This window comes from Lissotriton vulgaris, chromosome 3_1 (genome assembly GCF_964263255.1).
Source record: "Lissotriton vulgaris chromosome 3_1, aLisVul1.2, whole genome shotgun sequence".
NCBI classification, from domain to species: domain Eukaryota; kingdom Metazoa; phylum Chordata; class Amphibia; order Caudata; family Salamandridae; genus Lissotriton; species Lissotriton vulgaris.
The window spans coordinates 60,898,543-60,924,676 of NC_141689.1; the positions used below are offsets into that span (position 1 = coordinate 60,898,543).

Consider the following 26,134-nt stretch of genomic DNA (forward strand, 5'->3'; position numbering starts at 1 on the left):
GTAAGTAAATGTATTCAGTAGCATCTACTTTACTCAACACAGTCCCCAGTAAATATCTTGGGACGTGATCTCATGGCCAAGTTAAATATGACAATATATTTCAATGAGAGTGGCGCAATGACTTTCTCCATTCCAGATACACCACCGACCAGAATGATGGCTGTCAAACAAATATTTCTCAAGATATATTAACAGACCCACCCCTCATACTGAACTTTCGTTTAAAAAGATAAGTACAGTCGCCATTATTTTCTTTGTTACATTTGTTGTTTCAATAGCTGTATTCCACTGGTTTGCAGTACGTTCAGAAGGTGAGAGAGGTGCTGCTAGCAATATTAGACCTACTACCACCACAGGGCACCCCATATCCAGGACACTTCCTGGTAACAAGCGAACTAGGAAAAGCATCAGCAGTAGCTATGACACCCATGTACAGCCCACCCTGACATGTTCCACACCCAATGCCGACCCTACAGAATGGGGCATGGTTCTTGATCTCACCCTGAATCCCCCTGTGCCAGATACCCCTAAACGGTCCTGCCAAAATAAACAAAGCGTTAGATATAAAATGGTTCGCAAGAAAGTGCCAGTCAGGTATACATCACAAAAGTAAGAAGCACCGGCCCTGCCAATCTTAGACTGGGTCAGTGATCTCCAAACACAGTTGTTTACACTTTGGACCAGCACTCTATGCATGATTTCCACTTCCAGGGCCCTGATAAGCCAGCAGAGGATAATGGGGCTCACAACGCACTATTAGACAACATGTGGTACAGGGACATGGGGGAGGTTGGAAGAAAGGTCACAAATGAGTCCTGCTTTGTGAGTTCACACATTCCTCACGCTGTAGGTGCAGATAAATTGATCTTTCCCAGAGAAGGCCCACCTCCAAATGTCTCCTACACCTGTTTCTTTGCCGCATACGTAGTCAGATACAGCTACAGTCAGCCGAAATAGATGATGCATTTGTGAACGCCACAGAGTGGGATAACAAGTATATTACGTTTACTGTTGTTACTGATCCATTGGAGTTTGAAAGGGTAATGGAGGTTTACCATGGTATGAAAGTGCCTTCCAATTTAATGCAGGTCTGGGACCATCACTTTAAGAGACTACGGTACTTCACCTTCTCAACGCCCCCATCAAAATGCCACTCACCCTAACATCACCAAGCTAACCATACCAATGCCAAATTCCCTTGTCAGTGGAGACCAATTCTGCGCCTGAAGGCGAATATTTATTTCAACAGCAAGTGGAATGGCCCACATGACTTGATATGTAAGGCAGCCTCCTTAGAAAGCCCAATTGTAGGACAAGAGTACAAACATTATATCAATCAGGTATTGGTAGGGATTGTGCTGAGATATGGGCACAGGAAACTAGAAGATACACTTTCAATGAGGGTACAACATACAAACCAAAAAGAGCATACAAGCTAGAATCTCCTCTCCTTTGCTTCCTAGGTAACGGTACAGTTCCTGTGGGTCGGAACACTAATTGCAGCAACACACTTTTTAATTCAGACCTTCAATACGGCACCTCCAGCCTCATGGACATCTATTGGGCCTGCGGAGAACACATTTATCTGCAGCTGCCTCCCCACTGGCAAAGACGGTGCTCCATTGTCACGATGCATGAACTGCATCTGGTTGTTCCAGCAGCGAACATTTCCCAAAAATCCATACCCACCCGATCGCACGTGATGCCACCCTGCTCCACCATCAAAAAAGGGACATCAAGAAATATTCCTCAGATGGCCCATTTCACGAGATTCCACAAAAATGCTGCCTTTTCAACTATGCTGAAACTTTCTTCGGGGGCGCTATCCCTCTGTTCCAGACCAAAGTCAATGCCTGCTGGCTGCAGGTGACCAGATATGAGCTACTGCAGCTCGTCAATAACACCTGTGATGGGTTCAACGCTGTTTTTTTTTTTTTTTTTTTTATAACGCGCGATAGTCACCCGGAGGTATCCCAGCGCTGAAGGAACCCTGAATTTAACGCTGTGAAAGAAGAACTATGACCTTTGCGACTTATGGTTCTAGAGCACCGATATGTTCTAGATCAGTTAACTGCAATGAATGGTGGTGTATGCGCCAAAGTGGGGAGATCCTGCTGCACTTTCATTTTGGCCAATGATGCAGACAATGGAACACTTACAAAGGCCTTTAAGGACTTGGACAATTTGGGGAAACAGATGCATGAGGAGGGAGGTGCTGAAGCAGACATTTTTCCTAATTGGTTCAACTTGGACTGGATGCCTTCATGGCTGTCTGCTGTACTATATATTTATATTGCCTATCTTTTGTGTGTTGTTGCTGTTATGTTGCGGTACACAGATTTTAATCCATTGTATTAAGAGATTCAGCTCTAAGGTAGTTGGGATGAACTACGCAGACTCAGGAGTATATGCAGGAATACGCAAGGAACAAGGGGACGGGGAAGAAATAGCTATGTTAAATATAGTAGAGCTCACCATCCCTGACTCCAACACATTACAGGTTCCTCTTGATAGTCACTACCAGGCCCAGGCCCCTGGTAGCCCCCCACTTCCCTTGGGGAGAGACTTGGTACACCCATATGAGCCAATGACTGACCAATAAGAGGGACCACATGGAGATTTAGAAGCTGACCTGAGTAAGAGCCCTGAAAAGCCGCTTCTTCATGACACACCCTCGCCACTGCCCCCACCGCCAGCTAAATATGCTGTACTAATGGTGTTCAAAAATGAACAAGAGGAGGGAAATAAGAGAGGGACCGATTTTTCCATATAACAAATACCCTGGGACATCCTTATTACTCAGCCAGCATAAACCCCTGTGTAGACCCTTCTGTTCAATATGTAGGCCTTTTGTTAAATTGACCATAGTTCAATTTTTCTGTATAGCAGGCTGAGGGCATGTCTGATCAAAATCTTATCCAGCTCCTCTCTCTGTGAGGCCTCCTGCTCCAAACAAAGAGTCCCCACCCCACCCGTGTGCGAAGTTCACTGTCTCAAAAGTTCAACATCCCCTTGTTCTTTCGACATACAGCAGACCGCATCCTGGGCCAGTACTTGAGATTAGGGAAGTGCCTACAGCAGATGTGTCAAGCTGAAGCGATGAATGTGGCAAGACAGGACGTGCAGATTTATATATGTATATTTAAAATCCCTTTACAATACACATTTTTCTGCTTGCCCGATGCAATTTTCTGACACGCGCGTAGCCTGAGATATGAACTTTCACCTAGCTTACGTGCCACTGTTACAAAAAAGGCGCCACCATATGTGGAGAAAAGTGCGAACCATGCTTTAAGTGATATAGGTAGAAGTGGCCTGAGATGACGTTACCATAGACTTCTCACCGCCTTAAAGAATATAAAAAGGGGATCCACAGAACATTGTTGGACTACCTTCTCGTCTGTATGTAGGTGACAGATTGTGTAGGTTTTCCCCAAGAGCTCTTTCTTGTTCATTTATTTTAAAGTGCACTATTCTATTTTATATTCTGCCATATGAAATGCTATATATTTGCAATGTTATTTTCTAACCATTGTTTTCTCCTTTTTTACATTTAAAATGTTTATATTGTCTCCATGGTGCATTTGTGTCTCAGAGGTTTAGAATCTCTCTCTCTCTAAAAGTTTAAAAGATTTCATTCAGTAAATGCAAAATAATCCATGTGGCTATCTGAGAATGCTGAGCACTGGATTTAGAACTTCGTAATTTTTATGCCCTTATCTTGAAGTTTCTTGAAGTTGCAGCTTCTTAATAAAACTGTTAAACTTTCAGCCTCGGTTTCCATGGCTGACATATTTGTTTTCTCCATTTTTAGGCTCAAATTAAGGTGCCCCTTTTGTCCCTAACTCACTCGGTTCCCCAAGCTCTGTGCTCAGACCCCCTGCCCTCTTGCCCCTTAAATAAATCTCCTTCTAACATTAAGTAGCACGCTACTTCAGAACCCAAGATTAAAGGTTAATCCAGTAGGTATTGTTGGTTATAGTGATTACTCATGTGCTCTCCTGAAAACATTATATGCATTTACTCCAGTCACTTTGTGATGGATTATATTAATACCAGTTAGGCGAGATCATTAGTGGGGGCTCTGTGGTTGCAGGAGAATGATTGGTGAGATAGATAGGCTGGAGGATTTGCTAATGTTAGGTTACAGAGATAGGGTTTCAAGGAAGAGATGCGGTGATCTAGGAAACTAGGTATCAGGCAATTGCAGAATTACAATAACAAGGTTTAAGGCAAAAAGGCATGAGACTGAAAGGAGTCTGTACTCAGAAATAGAAGGCATGCAGAGGATGGAATGTAATTAGAGAGTCACTCTGAAGAAAGACAGTGTGTTAAGGCCATTTTTCAATGCAGGGATTTAGGAGTACAGTGGGACAAGGCTTTCTGAGTTAGCAAGCAAACAGAGAATGTAAGCTGTAAATAGAAACAATATTATGCATAGTGCTCCATATTCAGGGCAGAAAGCTTAAACATGTGATTTTGAGTGTACACATCATTTAATACTTAAGAGCCTGTTGTGTACCAAGCCTAGGAAAGGTCTTTTGAACACAGTCTGGAGTATACCAACCTTGGCGCAGGGCATATATGCTGCACAAGGTAAGCTGGCCCGCACAGAAAAAGAAACATTTCCTTTAAAGATCTTCTCTCACTATTTTGTAAATTACGTTTTTTTTAACTTACTTACTAAAAATAGGTTACTTGGCACTGGCTGAGAGTGTCTTGTGAATGAACAGTCAGATTTATAACATGTTTAGTCGCCTAATCCCTTCTAAGTATATGTTGTGCTTATATGTGTATGTGGCTATTGTAGTATATGTATTCTTCTTGTTAGAGAAGCAGAGTGATGGAGGCCTGTGGGTTCCATTTAGAAGTCATTGGCCTGTTCATGTGCATAAGTTGGGTTTGATCTTGTTTTACCAGACAGTGGAAGTGTAAGGAGCATGGAATAAGAAATAAGGAGCAATTAATCAGAGTGACAATAAAGTCAACCAATGCAAATACCAGGCAGGCTGCAAGATATTTCAGGTCCAACTGAAAAACTATTATTTTGAGCACCTAAACTAGTTTTAAAAGAATACTTATTTGGAGTTTACGAGTGATTGGAAGTGAACAGGATTGAGTAAAAGTGCATTTGTGAGTGTTTTGCGATTGTCAATGAGAGTGAAAGTGAGTGAGAATCTGAGTTTGAGTGGGTATGAAAAAATTAAAGAGTGCATTTTAAGGAGTATGTTCTTATAGGTTATGCAAAGAAATGGAATTGAGTCAAGAATATAGCTATGCATCAGGTGCAGTTGCAACAAGGCCAAGAGTCGGTGAGTGTGAAAGAGTCAGAGTGTGTGTAAGTTTATTTGTAAGTTAGATTAAGAACCAGTGAGTATGAGTATGTTTGTGTGTGATAACAGTGAGTGGATGTGAGAATGGGTGCTAATGTGAGTTAGAGTGAACGAGGAGGAAGAGAGTAAATGTGAGAAGGAATGGGTATGATGGAGGCAAATTTTGAGAAAAGAAAAAGAGTGAACTCCTGGTAGGTATTACGCCCTACCACATTCAAAGATCATTGGCCTCCACTGGAAATGCGGTTCCATGGATTCCAATTGCCATGTGGTTTGTGTGGCATCCACATTCTGCCCATACAACTTATACTAGTTCTAAACTATTGCTGAGTTTTTCGTGCTCAATGTCAGTCTTAAGGTCGCAACGTCCGTTCTGTAATTATAACATTAAAGCAACAGCTCCACATTACAACTTTCAATCACTAATATGCTGCAGTATAGTTTAACCTCACAACATTTTCCGTCAACTTCCTTCTAAGCAGCTGACAGGGTACAGAAGCACACCTACCTTCGACTGAGCATTTGGCTATGCACTGCCAATTGAAGCAATTTTTACATACCATGATCCATAAAGATCCATATCAAGACTAATCTACAAAATTATACTGACAATGTATCAATAAAAAAAATTGACAGTAGACTTTTTACATAGCTCAAACAGGAGAAAAAGATCCAAAGTATTATCTGCTTACAAAACCATGCTGACACATTGAGGGATATTTACAATAAAATGTTGGAGCGAGGTGTTAGAGCAAAATTCGTAATGCTGCACTCCGACATTTTTTCAACACAGGGATGCGCCGAATTTACAAAAAATATGGTGCACCCTTGCGTTTTCCCTATTGCTGGTGCTAAAAAAGCTGCATAAAGTCAGTGTAGGCACACTTGCACCATGTTGCAAGGGTGTCTGCGCCCCTGTGGTGATTGTTCATGTGCAGGATGTGATGCCTTCCTGCACATAAACAATCTTTAAAGGTCATTTGCTGTTTTTCTGTGGGTTGCAGAGAGCACCACACATAGAAAGAGCAAAATACAAGGAGATAATAATAATTTCTCCTCATATTGACAGTCTAAGAGTAGGTATTCCCTGGTCTTAATTTTTGGCGCTGCCTCAGCCTTGTAAATATGGGGCAGCCTCGAAAAGCAAAGGGTGTTATGGAGGAACGCCCACTGCAACACCCATTGCACGCCCCTTTCAAGTAAAGTGTGAAAAGGGGCCTTATTAACAAGGCGCCATTAAGCCATGTTAAGTGACTTTACTCCCCTGTAAACATCCCAATTATTTGTAGGAGCAGACAACCAAATAAATACATTAGGGTGACCTTTTAAAGATATTTGACATGCTGCTTTATGGACGCACAGGTCCTATCTGGACGCTCATAACATACTCCAACCATGCAACAATCGGGTTTTCGTCCCAAACAGCTCTGATCGAACTATCAGATATAATTAAGCTGCTGCAGGATGAGAGGAAGAAGGCTATTCTCATCCTTCTTGACCTCACAGCAGCTTTCGACACCATATCCCATTCCATTCTGATCAACAGATTGAAGGACATAGGGATCTCTGACACTGCTCTAGCATGGATTAAATCATTCCTCACTGACAGATGCCAAACCGTTGCTCTTGGCCCCTTTCAATCCAAAGAGAAAAAGGTCTCCTCTGGAGTACCCCAGGAATCCATCCTTAGTCCCCTTCTTTTTAATGTCTATCTCATCCCTCTTTTATCCCTGATAGAATCATTCGGCATACCGGTCACCTCGTATGCCGATGATACACAGCTAATTGTACCCCTACAGGACAACTCAACCTCAGCTGAGCTCAATCTTAAAAACTGTTTAACAGCGGTCTTCCACTGGATGGACTCTAATCATCTTAGATGTAACTCTGACAAAACAGAGATCCTTCCCATCGGAAAGAACACCTCCTTCTGTCCAGCTCTGTGGTGGCCGGATAATTCCGTTGCCCCCCCCCCAGACCGTAACAACAGCCAGAAACCTTGGTGTACTTTTCGACTCGGATCTCTCTTTTGATCAGCACGCCAGGAACGTCGCAGGCAAATGTTTTGGGATTATTAAATCCCTAAAAAAGTTTTTTGACTTTTTACCACTCTATGCCAGGAAAACTGTCACAGTGGCCCTCATACTCTCACGCCTGGATTACTGTAACGGCCTCCTGGCAGGAACAAAAAAGTCCACTCTGGCCAAACTTCAGAGCGTTCTTCATACCGCTGCCCGACTGGTTTTAAAACTACCCCGTAAATCTTCTGCCTCTGCAGCTCTCAGATCCCTGCATTGGCTCCCTCTGCATAAAAGAATACTTTTTAAAATACTTGTTATCGCCTTCCGGTCGTTTAACACCTCTGGCCCCAAATATCTAATCAGACGTTTCCGCCACTACGTCCCGACTCGTCTCCTTCGTTCTGCACATGACAACCTAATGTCCCCTGTAAGGTACAACCTGAAGATGAAAGGTGGAATGACGTTAAGCTTCCTGGCCATCAGAGCCTGGAATAACCTGCCCAATCACCTGAGACATCAAACCCTGGAAAAATCCTTCAGACATCTTTTAAAAACATGGATCTTTTCCCTACCCGATGACTGGGATAAAGCTGCCATCTAGCCTCCGACAACCTCTTACACTAGGCTTTAGGAATCTCAGCGCCATGATGCTCCCTCCGGAGCGAACGTTGCGCTCTAGAAATACCACTTCAAATATCAAATATCAAATATCAAATTTCAAATAGTAAAGGTTTCCTTTGACTTACAATTGCACCCCTCTCTGATCAGTGCGTTAAAACCGTGCGCTGCTGGTGCGGCTGCTGGTACGCCTTGTACCTTCCATTGTCAGAGATCGCGCCGTACGACAGCTCACGCGGGAAGCGTGAGCCGTAGTAAGGCTCTTCCCCACAAGCCATACAGAGCGCACAGGAGCGTTCTAAGAGGACCAACGACCCGCACCACGCTCACCAGTGAACCTGCCCCAGTATGCTGAAATCATACTGCAGTACGAGCCGCACAAGTCTGGTACGGCTCGTACCCCTGCAGCCAGCCAGCATCGAAACTGAAGGTAACCTGCCTGGGCCGCCATCTTTAGGAGCGCACTAACAAAGAGGGGTAACAAGGAGATAATGTGAGAGAAGATAACTCCAGGAAGCCCGAAATAAATATAACTGATTAAAAAACGTACGAAATAGGGGCTCATTCTGGAGAGGAAAACAGAGAAAAAAAAGGGGAAACACAAATAGCGGAACTGCACTAAGCTCAAGCACTCTTTTGGCCGTCCCCTCTCCGAGGGGCGCCTGCAGTTCCTGCAGTACTTAGCGCATCCACACCTTCAAACCCTGTGACGCCGGCACATGATTGCAATTAGCCTCACTGCTTCGAAGCTGCCACCCTTTGCTGCATTGCTGTTTTCCTGCTCAAACTCCTTCCCCCAAGTGTGAGCCCTCTCAGCGCAATCTCGCCAGGGCTATAGAACCTTGTGTCGGCGACCCTGGACGTCGTGGTTGGGCACCTCGCTGCCCCCACTGAAGCCTCCCTTTTAATAGGGCTCTTCCAGACGGAGGAACTGACTAACTGACTAACTCCCCATTGCAGTCCAAACTCAGTGGGAAGCCCTGCCCCAGCGCCCCGGCGCTTTCCAAGATGGCACTCGCCCCCAGCGGGGGAAGGGAGTCCCGGACTACCAGTGAGAGCTGCGCAGCAAGTAGTGCCAGCTACACCATTTAGGCCTTTTACAGCTGTGCAACAAGTAGTGCCAGCTGCACCGTTTAGGCCTTTTACAGCTGCGCAGCAAGTAGTGCCAGCTGCACTGTTTAGGCCTTTTACAGCTGCGTAGCAAGTAGTGCCAGCTATTTTCTTTAGGCCTTTTCACAGCTGCGCAACAAGTAGTGCCAGCTGCACCATTTAGGCCTTTTACAGCTGCGCAGCAAGTAGTGCCAGCTGCACCGTTCAGGCCTTTTACAGCTGCGTAGCAAGTATTGCCAGCTACTTCGTTTAGGCCTTTTCACAGCTGCGCAGCAAGTATTGCCAGCTGCACCATTTAGGCCTTTTTACAGCTGCGCAGCAAGAAGTGCCAGCTGCATCTTTTAGGCCGTTAACAGTTGTGCAGCAAGTAAAGTTGTTTCCAGCTGCAGTGTTTAGACCTTTTACAACTGCGCGGCTATTAGTGCCAGCTGCACCTTTTAAGTTACTTTTCCTTGGGGACAGTTCTGATTGAGTTGAAGTCCCGCTGCAGGGACAGCACCATTGACACTATGGTTTCAGGGCATTTGAGTCCCCCTCTGAGATGGCCAGTTGGCCAGGGAGTCTGCAAGGTTTGTAGGGCGCCAGGCCCTTGTACATATATGTTGGTGCTAGGGAATGCTTTTCATGTAGTATGTTTTCCGCATCCCGGTTCTGAGTACCTCTACAGGTGGTCTTAAGATGACGAGGCTGTTGTGCATATATAGGCTTTGCTAGTCAGATTTTGCTCCACCCTATGCTCTTTGCCCCGAATGTTAGTGATCTTCAGGGGCTTAGGGTCCAATAGTAGTCTGTTGAGATCTTGGGCGTACAATGCAGGTGGTGCCAAGTGTGGTTCTGTGAACAGCCTGGTGTTAAGTACAGTGTTCGCCAATGGACACTGGGTGTTCTTTTATATTCTGCTCTACTTTGACTATATTTGCCTTGTGATGGTTCTGAAAGTGGTCAAGTTGGTCCTATCATTTTTAAACAATTCCCTTGTAAATTACATTTTATCTAGTGTCAGGTGGCATCTTGTATCCCTAGTTGAAGGGCCCAACAATTTCCCACCTCACTTCCCGGATGGCACATTAGTTCTGATATCTTCACCTTAACGTCTGGATTATGTGCCCCCATTTTGCCCTTTTATTTCTCTTCTCCACCGCTTTCTCAGTAACACCCCTCTCTTATCCCCCCCACCCTCCTCCACCTCATTTTCCCATCATGGCCACCACTCGAGTTAAGGTTGGAACTAATTTCTACAAAATCATTTATCCTCCCAGACTGACTAAAGCTGCAACAAAACGATTGAAGCATAACACTATTGAACGTTTCCTGGATTCCCTTTTTGTTGATCAATTTGACAATAGTCGTTTTGGGAGGCTCAAAAACGATTTGATTTTCTTCACTCACGACACCCCCTCTTGGTCCACCAGCTTATACAATTCACTTAACGTCACCTCCTTCTCCTCTATTCCTCATGGGAAACAAATAAAAATGTCTCCCTCTGCGCGTTTTTTAAAGGTTACCTCACTATCTCACTCTATGTCAACGGTACTGTCATGATCCAAGGCAATGACACCTGTCTCTCGCTCTTTGACCACCTCTTCCCCTCCTCTGCGACCGGGTTTTCCCCTGTCTCTCTTTTTAGCTCCACCCATTACTCCCTTTCTCCTCCCCTGACCCCCCCACACTCCAAATGGCTACACTCTCAAGAATCACAGGTCGGCCCTCTTCCCTCCCCCTCCCCTGTGACCTCCTCTCCTATTCCTCCCCCTCACAGTATGCCCCCTCCCACTTCACTGCAACCTCACCGCTAGCTAATATGCTCCTGGTCCAATCTGCACCATCCCGGTACTCCAAACTCTTCTCCTCCCCCATTTTCCTTCCAGTCACCCCCCTTTTTAGTCCACCTCTGCTCCAACATTCTCCCCAGTGAACTTTCCCTTCGCTCCCCTTATCCCTTCTTCCATCCCTCCTGTCCACCACCCCTTCCCCTCGTTATTCACCCGGATTTCTCCACAATCCCATTGCATCTCTCTCCTCCCTCCCACTCCTCCAGCAATGCTGTGCTACTCCCTTTCCCCCTTGGTAACCCTTTCCATTTCCCTCCCTCGGGTCCGGCTGTACCACTTCCTTTCCCCAACTTCCCTTTCTCTCAAATACCCCCCACTCTGCCAGATGCCTGTTCCCTCACAACCTCCTCTCCTAGCTGACATGCCCTCCACAACCACCTCACCTCTTTTCCTCCCAAACCTCCTACATTCCCATGAGTCCACACAGTCCTCCCCTTTCCTTCTTCCCTACCGCTGTGTTCCGTACCCTTCTTCCCCTAAAGTTGTCCCTAAATCCTCTCCTTCTTTCAACACCAACAAAGACAACTCTCCCTTAACCTCCGATTCACTAAGTCCCACTCTCAACCTCCACCTTTCCCCACTTGTGAACCCTACTCCCCAACTCACCTCCTGACCCCACCTCTCCCTGCCTTCCACCACCAATTTTGCCCCCGTCCTGTTTCCATCGAGCCACCCAAAACTCCGTGCTCTTCCTTACTCTCTCTGGAAAATACGCTAGGTTCTCTTATCACCTCCATCTCCCAGCTTACAGCTGCAATTTCACTTTTAAGCGCTAGGATTTCCACCTTTCCTTGCACCTCTACTCCTCCCCAACTTCCCACGAGATGCACCTCGCCCCCTCACCTCAATATAACCAAGCTCAACCTGTCGTCTGCAAACCTCGTTAACTCGCACAAGCCTTTGAACACACCCTTCTACGCTATTCTGACCATCTCCTCTGTCAGAACCAAGCATCCACCTAGACCCTCCCGAGCACCCCCACAAGCACAATATCCCGATCACCCTTCAGAGCCCAAGTGCCCCCGTCACCAAAACAGTCCTGACAGAGCTGCGCTGTCTGCTCCACAACTGCAGATCTGCAGTAAAACACAAACTTGAAATCTCAGATACCATCACCCATCACAATATTGACATGCTCTTCCTCACAAAGACCTAGTTCAAAGATACCTCGCACTCTATTTTTGATCTCCTATTACCTTCAGGCTATTCTATACTTAGGAATGACAGAACTGACAGCACGGGGGAGGTGTTGCAGTCATCTTCAGAAACTCCCTTCAACTTAAGGCCTTTCCTATCAGCTCCTCCCACACCTTTGAATGCCTTTCTCTTGAGTTACAAGTGCACCATCGTTCACCCCTCAGATTCCATGTCATTTACTGCCCGCCTCGTAGTGGCCCCTCGTTTTTGGAGGGACTCACTGACTTCATCATTGACCAATACTCGAGAAGTGACAATCAGACTTTTGTGGGTGACTTCAATCTCCACTGGGGCTTACCGCAAGACTCTTCCGCAAACTCCCTGGCCACCTACCTCTCTGCAAATGATCTCATCCAACACTGCAGAAAATCAACTCACTCTGAGGGCTCAATCTTGGACCTTGCTATTTCTAAAGCAGGCTTGCTTTCTATCACTACCCCCATTCATGTAGATTGGTCTGACCACCTCCTCATCCCATCCTCTATTCAACTATCACACTCTATAACTCTTGGCCAACCCAAGAGGGCTATCTCCTGGTTCCGTGATGCTAAAAATATTGATGTCGGTCCCCTCTGTGAATCAGCTTTGTTATCACTTCCAAGGCTAGACCGAAACCTAGATGTTAATGAACTCACCTCCCAATGCCTCACAGTTCTTGCAGTTGAAATCAATAACGTCGTTCCACTCAAAAGCAAAAGGTTAAGGCCCACCCCTTCAGCACCTTAGTTCAACAAATCCCTCTATGAAGAAAGGAAGCAGCTAAGATTCCTTGAGAAATAATGGAGGCAAATGCCCTCCACCGATAACTTGTCCACGCTTCGCTCTGCAAGATTCAAGTACCACAAGCACATCTACCTTGGGAAAGCGGAGCACTTGAAAACCCTCCTGGACTCAGCCAAAAATAGACCCAAAAAACTATTCGATCTCATCAAGATTCCTGACTGCTCTCCCCCATCCTCCAAGTTGGAGGATTCTGCAAAAAGAGCAGCGGATTTCGCTATATTCTTCAATGAAAAAATGAAATCACTTGTGGATCAGGTCGCTCATCCTACCCCTCCAGAGGAGTGCAAATGCTTAGCCATTTGGCAAAACTTTGACCCCATATCTGAAGATGCCCTTCTCAAGTGCATCCGCGAAAAAAGCCCTCCAACCATCATCTGGACCCCATCCCCAGTGCCATTGCCATTGACTTTTATACCCTTTCCCTCTCCTACTGGACCACTCTGGTCAACCTCTCCCTCTATCAAGGCACCCTTCCTGTCTCCTTCAAAACTGGGCAGGTCACCCCGCTGCTTAAAAAACCAACTTCTGATGCGTCTGACCGTAACAACTTCCGTCCCATCACTAACTTACCCTTTCTTGTGAAGATTACAGAAAGATGTGAAGCGAAACAACTCTCTCGTCATAACAAGGACAATAATCTTCTTGACAATTTCCAGTCTGGCTTCATTCAAAACTGCAGCACTGAAACAGCCCTACTGGTTGATGACGCGCTGAGGATCCTCGACTCGGGGGGGGGGGTCCTGTCTTCTAACTCTCCTTGACCTTCCTGCACCCTTTGACACTGTCAATCACAACACCCTCCTCAACATTCTTCAACAGAGAATGGGCATGGAGGGCACTGTGCTTAAATGGTTTGCCTCCTTCCTCTCTGATAGATCCCAAATGATCAAAATAGCGAATAGTCTTTCATCTCCTGTGGCGGTAGGTCAGGGTGTTCCTCAAGGCTCTATACTTGCACCCACATTGTTCAATCTCTCCACTAGGAAATCTGCTAAGTAAATCCGAGCTCCACTATCATCTCTATGCATACGACACTCAAATCTACCTCAAGGTTGCCTCCACTCACGATCTCTCTATCCTAAGATCTACTCTCAACTCCATTCAAAACTGGGTGTTTACTCATAAACTGATTCTGAATCCCTCCAAAACTGAATTCCTCCTCTTCTCCTCCTCAATATCTCCTCCCCTGGTGCAATAATGGATGGATCAGTTGAATCTACTTAACACTAAACCCATCATTGCCGACAGCGCAAAATCCCTTGGTGTCATACTCGACAAAAAACTAAATCTAATTCCCCACATCAATGCCATTGCAAAGTCTGCTCGATACCACCTGCGCCTTCTTTGGGGAATCCGTCGCTTCTTCCCGGAGCAGGACCTTATAACCCTGGTGCAATCGCTGGTCCTCTCCAGACTTGACTACTGCAATTCTCTTCTTACTGGCCTCCCCAAATCCCACTTGTCCCCCCTTAAATCTGTTTTCCATTCAGCGGCTCGTTTCATTTATGGGGTCAAAAGAAGCAACCACATCACACCGATGTTATCCACCCTACGCTGGCTTCCCATTGAGGCTAGAGCTATCTACAAGACTGCTTGTATCACCCACAAAGCCTTGCACTCCTCCTCTCCTAGCTACCTGGCGAATAAACTGAAACTTTCTGGAGGATCTAGACCATCACGTAATGCGGAAAATCTTCTGCTTGAACCTCCCAATTTCAAGAAGGAAAGAACGATGGCCCAATCCTTTTCAGGCAACGCGGTGAGAATCTGGAACTCCCTTCCGCCGCAGCTCCGGACCACCGCCTCCTCCCAGGCCTTCAAAACGGACCTCAAAGTTCTCCTCCACCAAAGACACCTCCAAAAGTAATTCACGTCCACTCTATTATCTGAAGGAAGACCTCCCTTTACTGAAAATTCTATTCTCCTTGACTATGGAAGTGCCTTCCCAGTGTGTTCTTGTGGTTGGAGTGTTTAATATTCACTGCTGTATTATCCTTGTACTTGTGTTTGGTACTTTTTTGTAACTTGCACACACCACTTTTCCCTTGTAACACACAGTATGCTACCGCTCACATTTTGTTTGCCTTTGACACTTGCACAAGTGCCACCATTGCCTACGCTACATTTATTCTTGTGCCTGAGTGTCTAGCATATTTTGCAGTATTACACCTCTAATTGTACTTTGTTTTCTCTTGTAACCTGCACACTTGTCACTTTTTCCTCCTGTGCACTTTTTGCTACCTCATGTATTTTGTTTGCTCACAATTGTCACTTTTACCTCATGTAACTTAACGTCTGCTTTTGTAATCTGTTCATATGTAATGTTCTCCTCATGTGTCAGTTCTGTTCCTTTTGTGAAGCGCTCTGACGCCTTCGGGTAAGGTCCGCGCTATATAAAAACGCATAAAATTCAAGAGCCCCCCTGGGAAAGTAAATTTCTCTTTAGCTGACTTCTGTGTATTTTTGTATTGTAACCTTTAAGGGCTCACACAATATTGTTGGGCAATATAGGGCTTGAATCAGTAAGAAAACATAATAAAATTCCACATTGTTCCAAACAGGGGTCCTCAAAATCGCTAAGATACCTTTGGAAAACGTAAAAGAAGTCTCACCTCAGTTGTATTGACTTTTGTAAAATTCCAGACATTGGACGTAGTTGCCTTTGAGGACATACGGATGCCTGCTTTGCCCACTGTTGGAACGTTTGTTTCAAAGGTGGTCTCAGCCTCCATGCTACACTCAAAGCCATGGTCGTGGGTGAAGTGGCTCTCGGCTGAGTACACCTTATTGACCCTGAAATGAGGAAAGAGAGAACATTCTGGGCGTCGAATATGTCACAAAGGAAAGGAAATGTACAGCACAAGCCCCCTGCAGCCCAAACAACGTTTACAGAGGGAAGAATAGAGACAATGCTAGTGAGGCAGAAAGAATACTGGGCATAAATGTGATGTGATGTGATGTGTACCTATGGAGCGCTCTGTCATCTGGCAGGGTACCCTGGGGCTTCCTGGCACATCTGCCAAGTAGAGCCCTGGACAAATCTGGCGGTTCTTCAAACTACTGTTCATTACTTTTCGACACTAATATCAGCCGTATGTTTGCGTTGTGCCATAGTGAAAGGCACAAGGGCTGGTATGGAAAAAAGAATGAATGAAAATGTTCAATAGAATTTTATAAGCTAGCGTTTCTCCAATTGTTTAATAAACATTGAAAATTATTCAGAAAGCGTGAAGACACTTTTAAGTAATTTCTTCATTCGAAAAATGCCCGATTTTATTGCTTTTTCCCATATTCCTTCGGGCAGAGACTTAAAAATACAGGCCAGGCCTGTAGAAAAAAATCCAGCTAGCAGTCCTGGACCAATAGGTTGAGGGAGCGTTTTCCACAAGGCCCAGATACAACCAGGCAGAGCTTAATTTGTTCTGCCAATCCCAGGGGCTGTCGCTATCTATGACTGGTCTTAAATGTGCTCATATGCCTCTTTGCCCCCCCAGCAGATGCCTCCTCCCCCTTATCTCACTCTGCTTTCCTTCACTGTCACTGTTTTTGCATCCTTCTCTCCCCATCTTTCCCCATTTTGTATTTTTCTCCTTCTTGTTTTGGGTCAAAGTCTGATGAGGAAATACAAGTTCCAGTCCTCAAAAAAGAGTGCCAGCGTGCCCCACCTGCAACCAGCGCCCAAGCACCGAAGTCAGAGGTTGCAAGAGGTAAACTGTGTTCATTATGTAAGTAAATCATACAGATTTACAGGTAAAGTGAAGATTGCTCTTTATATGGTCTTGGCAATCCGTGGTAATCCGCGATCCATACATACGCAAACATGGCTCCACTTGCCTTCAATCAAGTATCTGCGAGTGGAAATGTGATAAAACTAATGATACTAACGATTGTAGGAGTAATAATAACTTTATATAGCGCTTCAAACACGATTCTGTTTCTTAGCGCTTCAAAATATGTATTACTATGGGGCATACTTACAAGGAGTAAATGCCACCAGAACATCACTTTTTGCGACGTTCTGGTGGCATTAAGTCATTTGACGTATTCACAAGGTGGCGTTAAGCCACTTAACGCTATGCAGCTTTTTTAGTGCCAGCATCAGGGAAATGCAGGGGTGCACTGTATTGTTTGTAAATACAGCACATCCCAGCATTTTAAAACTGTTGGAGTGTGCCGTTACCAATTTTGGAGTAACACCGCACTCCACCAGTTTTTTTTAAATATGGCCCTGTGTATCTTGGAAATATAGCTACAACTATATTTATTTTCTTCTTCAGGCCCAAATTTACTGGAGAATGGAATGTGACAACTGGTGTAAGCGTTAGTTATTATAACAATAATTTATCATCTATGATTCGCCTAAACCTTCCAAGCGTACTATAGCTCTGGATAACAGATGGTGACGTTTACCAAGCTCAGTGATACTCAACTGAGTAGCCACTGAAGACTGTAGAGAAGAGTAAGCCTCTGAAACTGACCTACAGGTTGTGAAGCAGAAGTGCAGCCGAATAATGCATGTGGTAGCGTTCTGGCTGTTGCACTGTGGAAATGTTCTCGGCTGGCCACACAAAGGGTTTGCATGGTTGAAGGACAAGGAATAGGACACAATACAACGCACACATTTACAACACATGCCATTACAACGCGGTCATTACAACGACTGGGTTGTTTCGACGCATAGCATTACAACGCAAGTCATTACAACAACTTGCTGTAGGGGGGCGGTGGAGTTTGGAATAGTATAATTTACTATTCCAACTCCAGTTGTGCAACAGTAGGGAAGGAGTTGGATTTAAAATCCATCAGCTTCTGCATTGTAACGGTTTGCGTTGTAACGGTATGCGATGTAACAACGCAGTTGTTATAATGACCACATTGTAATGGCATGCATTGTATTGACTTCGTTGTAAATGATGCTTCTCGTGGACAAGACATGATTGTAAGTGATGAAGCTATGTAAGTATCAGAGCTGGATCAAGTATGATCTCTAAGCACATTCATTAAATCAGCCTAAAATGAAAAGGTGTGATACTTGCTCAAAGGTTGCCTTAAGGGGGGTCGTGCTGCCCTTGTTGTCATAGACCTTCTCGGTCACCACCTCCGGCTGCATCTCCAGGACCTTCCCGAGGTCCGTCAAGAATTCGACACTCAGCACCTTCTTGATGGTTTTATCGTCTGCAAACGCCAAACATTTATACTTGTGGTAGTCGCAACCCAATTTTCTCGCTCTTGTCAACCAGGGCTCATCCTTGTTGGTGGGTGGTCGGGCTGAGTATATGACCCCATCATCACGAGAAACACACCACAGATTCCCATCAGAGCTGAATCCGATGAAGTAGCTTATCTGATCCCAACCACTGGCTCCAACGACGATGCTCTGTGCCACCCAGTTGCCGTCCGTGGTAGACAGGGATTGATTTCTTCGAAGTGATCCTTCGTAAACACCCCACATGCTGCCATCTGGGTCATAGCACAGCGCATCAAACAGTTGCCATCCGCTGCCACATATCTTAGCTGCCTGGCGAAAGATCCAGGGCACCTCTGCATGTTCAGGCTCAGGCCCCGTGTACCAGGCACCGGCTTTGGTCACCGCAAAGAGTTTACCAGTGGGACTGAAATAGAGGAACTTACACTGGTCCCACCCACCTTTGCCGACACATTTGGCCTGAGAAAACCAGTCGCTCCATGGCGTGCAAGGTGATGGTCCCTTGAAGAGCTCATCTCCCCGCACAACAAACATCTGACCTTTTGGATTGAAGAAGACATGGCTGGAATTCTCGAGCTTCCCCAGGAGCTTGGCTCGCTGATGGTAATCATCCTCACTTGAAAGGGGAGGCAGACCGATTCTGCAGTTGTTGTCATTATCAATGGTGAACAGGACGGTCTCTAGGAAGCAAAATATAAACACCTGTTACTCATTCACCCTTCCAGCAGCTTGGAAAAGTTGGTGGGGCAATAGAGAATCCACCCGGCCTTCCACCTCATAGCACCTCCCCTTGAAACCACATTGCTCTGGTATATGTCAGGAGTAGTAAATACAAATACAGAAGTACACTGACAACCACATGACTGGATTTCGCTCCAGTTTACTTTCTTGCATGGCCAGACCTTTCCTTGCCATACACTGCCTCTGCCTTTCTTCTGAAGAACGTTGGTATCTTAATGTTTATTACAGTGGACATATGTCATAGATTGGCTGTTTGTTGTAAGCTATTCTAAAGTAGGAATGACTATAATACAAATATATTTTTTCTCTAATATTGGATACTCCGGCCCAGATTTTCTAAGAACTTGCGTTAACTGTATAATTTCTTAAGTTTGTTTAGTTTAAGTTGGGTTTGTATAGAAAGAATAAAGTTTTCTTAACTATAACTTAGCTTTAACCTTTGCTATTTTCATTAATTTGAAATGGTTTTTATTTTTGTAATAAAACTCTTAGTGTCAAGAGTCATCAAATGGAGTGTTGTTAAGTGCACTGTCATAGAGTATAGTAAAGGACAGTGTGGTACAGCGTGGTACAGCGTAGTGTCATAAAGTTAGTGTTCTGGGGTAGAATACAGTGGTGGGGAGTGGCGATGCATATAGTGGAGTAAAGTGTTATATAATAGACTGGCGTGGCGTGTCCTATAGTGAAGTGGAGTAGTGTGTTCAGTCGAGTGGCATGTTGTACAGTACAGTTGAGTGTCGTTCAGTGGAGTATCTTCAACTGTAGTGTCTAGGAGTCGAGTGTCATGGAGAGGAGTGATATCAAGTGGCATAGAGTTGAGTAAAGTGTCATAGAATGGCATAGAGTGGAGTAGAGTGATGTACACTGCAGTGCAGGGGCATACAGTATACTACGGTGTCTGTCAGTGGCATAGAGTGCAGTAGGGTGGTGCTGAGGCAGTTTTATGCTGTAAAGTTGAGTGTTGTAGAGTGGAGCCGAGTACATTCGAGTTAAATCCCTCCCCCCCTCTGACACTCCTGAATAACTCTCTTAAACTGGGCCTGGTTCCCAGCTCTTTTAAAGTCGCTGAGGTGGTGCCTATTCTTAAAAAACCCAACGCTGATCCATCTGTTATGAGTAATTTTCGCCCCATTTCTTTACTTCCCTATCTTAGTAAAGTCCTTGAGTCCCATGTCACTAACTCCCTGAGCCTTTTTATCGAGCGTTCACAGTTCCTCGATTCCCAACAAGCCGGTTTTAGACCCGCCCACTCCACTGAGTCGGTCCTTCTCTCAGTGATGGAGGAACTGCGGAGGGGAGCTGACTCCAACATCAATCAGGTCCTGGTACTCTTGGATTTGTTGGCCGCCTTCGACACGGTCGACCATGATATCTTGGTCGACCGTGCCAGGGAGGCCGGCATCCAGGGATTGGCCCTTAATTGGGTCTGCTCTTTTTTGAGCAACCGTTACAAGGCTGTCCGTCTCTCCCAGTTCTCTGCTGAGAAAGTTGGGATGACTTGCGGTGTCACACAGGGCTCTTCCCTTTCCCCCTCTCCTTTTTAATTTGTACCTGACCCCCCTCATCCGCTCTTTAAGAAGCAGCAAGGTCACCGCATTTAATTATGCGGATGACATTCAGCTGATCTTCGACATCAACCCATCAGAACATTCTGTTTATAATTTTCAGTCCACCTTGTATCACATCAGTGACTAGATGGGGGCAAATCACCTCAAACTTAACCCCGATAAGACCGAGCTGGTTCTTATCGGGGGTGCTTCTAACCCATGGAGGTCACATTTCAGGCCAACTAGTTTGGGTCTCCCCCCCCCCTCCCTACCAACTCAGCAAAAAGTCTTGGGGTGATCATCAGCAACGATCTCTCAAAGAAGCCCCAGATCAATGATGTAGTCTCTTCCAGCTTCTTTCATTTACGCAAAATTCGTAAAATTACCTGTTTCCTCACTACTGATGCCCTCACCTTGACCCTTTTGGCTTTGGTTATTTCTAGATTAGACTACGCCAACTCCCTCTATGCTGGCATTCCCACCTATCAACTGAATAGACTACAGCTGGTTCAGAACCAGGCTGCACGGTTGATTTTTCACCAGCCCAGTCATCAGCATGTGCGTCCCCTGCTGGAGACCCTCCATTGGCTCCCGGTAGCAGAACGCTGTTATTTTAAACTAGGCTGTATCATCTTCAAAGCCCTAGCTGGTCTTGGCCCGTCATTCATCTCTTCTTTACTTCACCATATTGCTCCCTCCCGCAACCTTCGTTCTTCCCACCTGGCCCTACTTAAGACCTCTGCTTTTAAATGCAAGAAACATGGAGGGCTTAGATTCTCCTTTCTAGCCCCATCCTTTTGGAATGCACTCCCCTCAGAATTTAGGTTTACTGTCTCCTACACCCACTTTAGGTCCCTTCTTAAAACCCACCTGTTCCGTAAAGCACACAACTGAGTTCCCTCCTGATCTGCTATCTCATGCTCACAGCGCCAAGAAACCGTCAGGTGTGAGTCGCACTTAATAAATATTTTTACATAACATAACATAACATTAAATACAGTGGTGTATAATGGGCTAAACTGTCATACAGTGTAGTAGAGTGGCAAAGCATAAAGTGAACTAAAGTATTATATAGTAGAGCGGTGTCTCATATTCTCCACTGCTGTGGAGTGTAGTACACTTTAGTGGTGTAGTACACAGTAGAGTAAAGTGTTATAGAGTGGAGTGGAGTGGCATGTCGTACAGTGGAGTGGTATGCCATGTTGTAGAGTGTGTGGAACTGTCATTCATTGGATTACAGTGCAGTGGTATAGAGTAAAGTGTTGTATAGTGTGGTGAGGTAGAGTGTGTTGTACAGTGTGCTATAGTGGAGAGGAATATAGTGTTGAAGAGTGTAGTGGCATACAACGTCGTTGAGTGTAGTGGCACTGAGTGGAGGGGAATACAGTGGGAAAGTGTAGAGTAGAGTATCATAGAGTAGAGTGGCACCCAATGGAATAGCATACAGTGTAGTGGCGTATAGTGGAGAAGAGTACAGTGCAGGGCCGGATTGGCCATAGCGGGCATCCAGTGTTTCTCAGGTAGAATGGAAGAGTGGGGGCCGGCTTTGTAGCGGTCAAGGCCAGTTTTGCAGCAGTGTTGCAATATCAGCCCCTAGTAACAAAATCAGCAGTGCTTTACACTTGCCCCCACCCCACTTGGGGGCTGGTCCAACAATATTTCCAGGGTTGCTTTGGGTTCCCAGTCCGGGCCTGGTACAGTGGAGTTGCTTATAGTGGAGTGGCATTGACTGGACTGGTGTACGGTGAAGTGGAGTAGAGTGGAATGCATACAGTGGAGTGGGGTACTTTGGATTAGCATACAGTTGAGTGTCATAAAGTCAAATTATTTGGAGGGTGAGTGGTATAAAGTGGAGAGATTGGAGCTGCGTACAGTGCACTGCCATAGGATGGAATAGTGAACAGAGCAGTAACGTGTAGTCGAGTGGCATTGGCGTACACTGTAGTACAATACAGTGGAGTGGCACACAGTGGAGTAGGGTAGAGTGAGATAGCATAGAGTGGAGCAGCATAGAGCTGAGTTGTTTACAGTGGAATAGCAGAGTAGATTGCCGTCGGCTGCAGTAGAGTGCAGTGGAGTGTCGTAGACTGAGGTGGCATACAGTGAATTAGCGTACAGTGGAGTGGCAGTGAGTGGAGAGGTGTACAGTGGAATAGCGCAGAGTGGAATGGCATCGAGTGGAGTGGTGTAGAGTGAAGTGAGGTAGTGAAGTGGAGAGCAGAATTGTGCCGTAGAGTAGAGTGACATACAGTGGAGTAGCATATGGTGAACTAGCATACATTGGGAGGCATCCAGTGGTGTGCCTTACACTAGAGTGCCATAGATTGGAATAGCATACAGTGGAGTGGCTTAGAGTGCAGTGGTGTACAGTGGAGTGGCTTACAGAGGAGTGGGATACAGTGTAGTTGCATACAGTAGAATAGCCTAGAATGGAATAGTTTACAGTGCAGTGCCGTACAGTGGAATAGTGTATAGTGCAGTGGTGTAGAGTGGAGTGGCATACAGAGAAATGGCACTACCTCTAGTGTCAAACACTGAAGTGGCATTGATTGGAATAACATATAGTGGAGTGAAAAAGAGTGCAGTGTAATACAGTGGGGTGGCATACAGTAGAGTGGGGCATAGAGGAATGCCGTACAGTGGAATAGTGTACAGTGAGTGGCGAATAGTGGAGTTTGATAGAGTGGAGTGGCAAACAGTTGAATAACGTAGAGTTGAGTGGCATAAAGTGTAGTTGTGAGCAGTTAAATAGTTTAAAGTAGAGTGGCATACAGTGGAGGGGGGCGCAGTGGTGTGATGTCGAGTTTAGTTGTGCAGAGTAGAGTGGTGTACAATATCGTAGCATACAATGAAGTGATGAAGCGTGGCATAGAGTAGAATGGAGTGTGGTAGAGTGTAGTAGCATACAGTGGCATACTATAGATTGCAGTGGCATAGAGTGAAGCAGTGTACAGTGGAATGAGGTACATTATAGTGACATACAGTAGAATAGCGTAGATTGGAGTGCTGTAGAGTGGAGTGGTGTAAAGTGGAATGGTGGGTAGTGATGAGGCATACAGTGGAGTGGCATAGAGTGGGATAGAACACAGCCGGGTGACTCAGAGTGGAGGAGCATAGATTGGAACAGCATATAGTGCAGTGGAGTACAGTGGAGTGGCATAGAGTGTATAAAGTACTGTGGAGTGTTGTAGAGTGGTGTGGCAAACAGTGGAATAGCATAGTGTAGTGGCGTAGAGAATAGTGGCATAGAGAGGCATGGCATATTGTGAAGTGGTATAGAGTAGAAAAACTTTAAGTTTACTGACATGCTGTGTAAGGATGTATGATGGAGTGGTGTATAGTGGAGTACCATGGAGTAGAGTGGTGTAGAGTAGAGTGATTTACAGTGGAATAGCATAGAGTGTAGTAGCATGGACTGTGAGGATTTAGAGTGGAATGGCGTAGTGTGGAGTGGCAAAGAATGGAGTGGTGTACAGTTTAATTGCATACAGTGGATCGTCGTAAAGTGGAGTGGAGTAGAGTGGAGTGGCATACACTTGAATACTGGGTGGGGTGCACTGAAGTGGCGTACAGTGGAGTAGCATAGAGTAGAAAAGCATAGAGTGGAGTGTCGTAGAGTTGAATTGTGTACAGTAGCATACAATAGAGTAGCGTACAGTTGAGGGGCACACAGAGGAGTGTCTTAGAATGGAGTTACGCAGAGTGTAATAGCTTACAGTGGAGTGGTGTGGAGTGGTGTGGCATGGAGAGGAGTGGAATGGCATACATTGGATTAGAGTAGAGTGTGATGTAGAGTGCAGTGGTGTAGCCTGTAAAAGAATAAAGTGGATCTGTGTAGAGTGGAGTGGCATAGAGTGAAGTGGCATAGAGTGGAGTGTGGTAATTGAAACAGATTTATTATGAAAGTGTTTGAACGGATGCAGATTTAATGTGTTAGGAATATACATTATGAGGTTTATATTTTAATTTGTGTTAGTATGTCTCAAAAGTGTAAGTAGTGCTAAAGTTATAAGTCTGAAAACAACATAGTTAGATATTGTGCTGTGGTATACCACAGTAAGTTTGCAGTATACTGAGGTACATGCAGATGATAATTCAGCATGTGATTTGCTAATGGCTGTGTTTACTAAGGGTAATATTCAGCCATGTAATTTTTCTCACAGTTGGGCTGTATTCTGGGTTTGCGACAATCTGGGTTCAGATAGAGTTCCAGAGGGAAGTGTTCTAGCTGAAGAATTCCACTTCTGTTTTGTCTGTGCTGAGTTTCAAGTGGTTGGTTTTCATTCAGCTGTAGACTCCGGACATGCATGAGGTGAAGGTAGTCCAGATGTTGGATGTTTTGTCAGAAAGTGACAGGATAAGCCTGGTGTTTTTGGTTTAGGAAATTATGTTGATTTAGTTGGATGGGATGATGTTAGTGAGCAGTGCCATGTTTGAGTTGAACAGCATGGGGCTGTGTGATGATCCTTGGGGTACATCGCAGATTAGTTTGGTGGCAGCTGAGATGTAGGATGCAGCGCTGATTGAGTACGTGCAGCGAGGAAAGACCAGATCCAGTCAATGGCGAGGCCTTGTTGTAGGAAGCTGGCTCTGTATATACTATACAAAAATGAGGTATAGTGTGCACAGAGTCCAGCGGAACACCAAAGGTAGGCAGAGGTAAAAGTAGATAGCACCATACTCTCTATTTGTGGTAGTGTGGGTGAGCAGTAAGGCTTTATCAGAGGGTAGTGTTAAGCATTTGTTGCACACACTAAATGAGCAAATGATTGCACACACTCAGACTAAACTCAGACCAATTTGCTTTGTTTAAAAATATTATTTAGTTATACTTACTTCTTAGAACCAAGCAAGCCTGGCACAGGTAAGTGATTTATACTTTGCAGTAACAATACAGTTTGAATTGCAGTTGAATATATACTTTGGTTTGGTGACAGTAGAATTACTGGAAATGCAATACCTTGAAATATTGTACATACACTTTATAATGACTTTTCAACAGCAGGTCATATAAATTACTTTGCAGATTACTTTTCTTACACTGTGTAGTATACCTGGATACTGTACTGGGACATTTCCTGTAAAAAGGTTCCTAAATGCGTTTTGGTTATTTGTACACAGTTGTGTAAACTTTTATAGATTTTCCAACTCAAAACTTAGAAACTTTTTCATAAAAAACGGTTGATGTTATCCTATGGGAGGAAATAGAGTTATCGGTTAACAGGTAAGTACTTTGTTGGGGGAATTGGTTTTCTGGGGTTAGACTCAGGGGTCTCCCAGCAGGGCCGGCCCTAGGCATGTGCAAAGTGTGCATCTGCACAGGGCCGCCAAACCCCAGGGGCCGCCACGAGGATCGGATCGGAAGGATCGTTTGTGTTGTGCCGGTGCTTCAGGCCTACCAAGCATCACCATAAGGTGTGACTAACGCATTTCAGTGTGGTGTTCCGCAACACCGCACTGAAATGCATTGTCACGCATTTTAATTCCATTGTGAGACTGCTGTAGTAAGGCCATGCCATGCCAGGTGCTAGCGCTCATGCTTGTGACCTGCGCAGGCTCTGCTGATCATGAGACTTGCCGGCTGGGGCGCTTCCACCAGCACAGGCTTTGTAAGTATTGTGCAGCTGCACTGCTGCAACAATGTATCTTAATAGCCTTGAATTCGCAGCGCCGCGGCTGGATCTCTCACGTCTAGAGAAAGGGAAAGTGCTTACTGGCTGTTGCACGGCTGGCGCCCCCAGCAGGA

The 26,134-nt window shown here is 45.3% G+C and overlaps 1 protein-coding gene across 1 annotated transcript in view; it reads right to left on the minus strand.

Annotated features, from left to right (window-relative positions):
- The window catches only part of LOC147725950 (uncharacterized), a 108,832-nt gene that overhangs the window by 24,187 nt on the left and 58,511 nt on the right, over positions 1-26,134 (minus strand). Inside the window, exons 2-3 of the mRNA XM_086960076.1 lie at positions 17,931-18,780; positions 15,507-15,687 (exon numbers count right to left, since the gene is read on the minus strand). Coding sequence (XP_086816202.1) covers positions 15,507-15,687; positions 17,931-18,780 — 1,031 coding nt within the window. The remainder of the gene's footprint in view (positions 1-15,506; positions 15,688-17,930; positions 18,781-26,134) is intronic.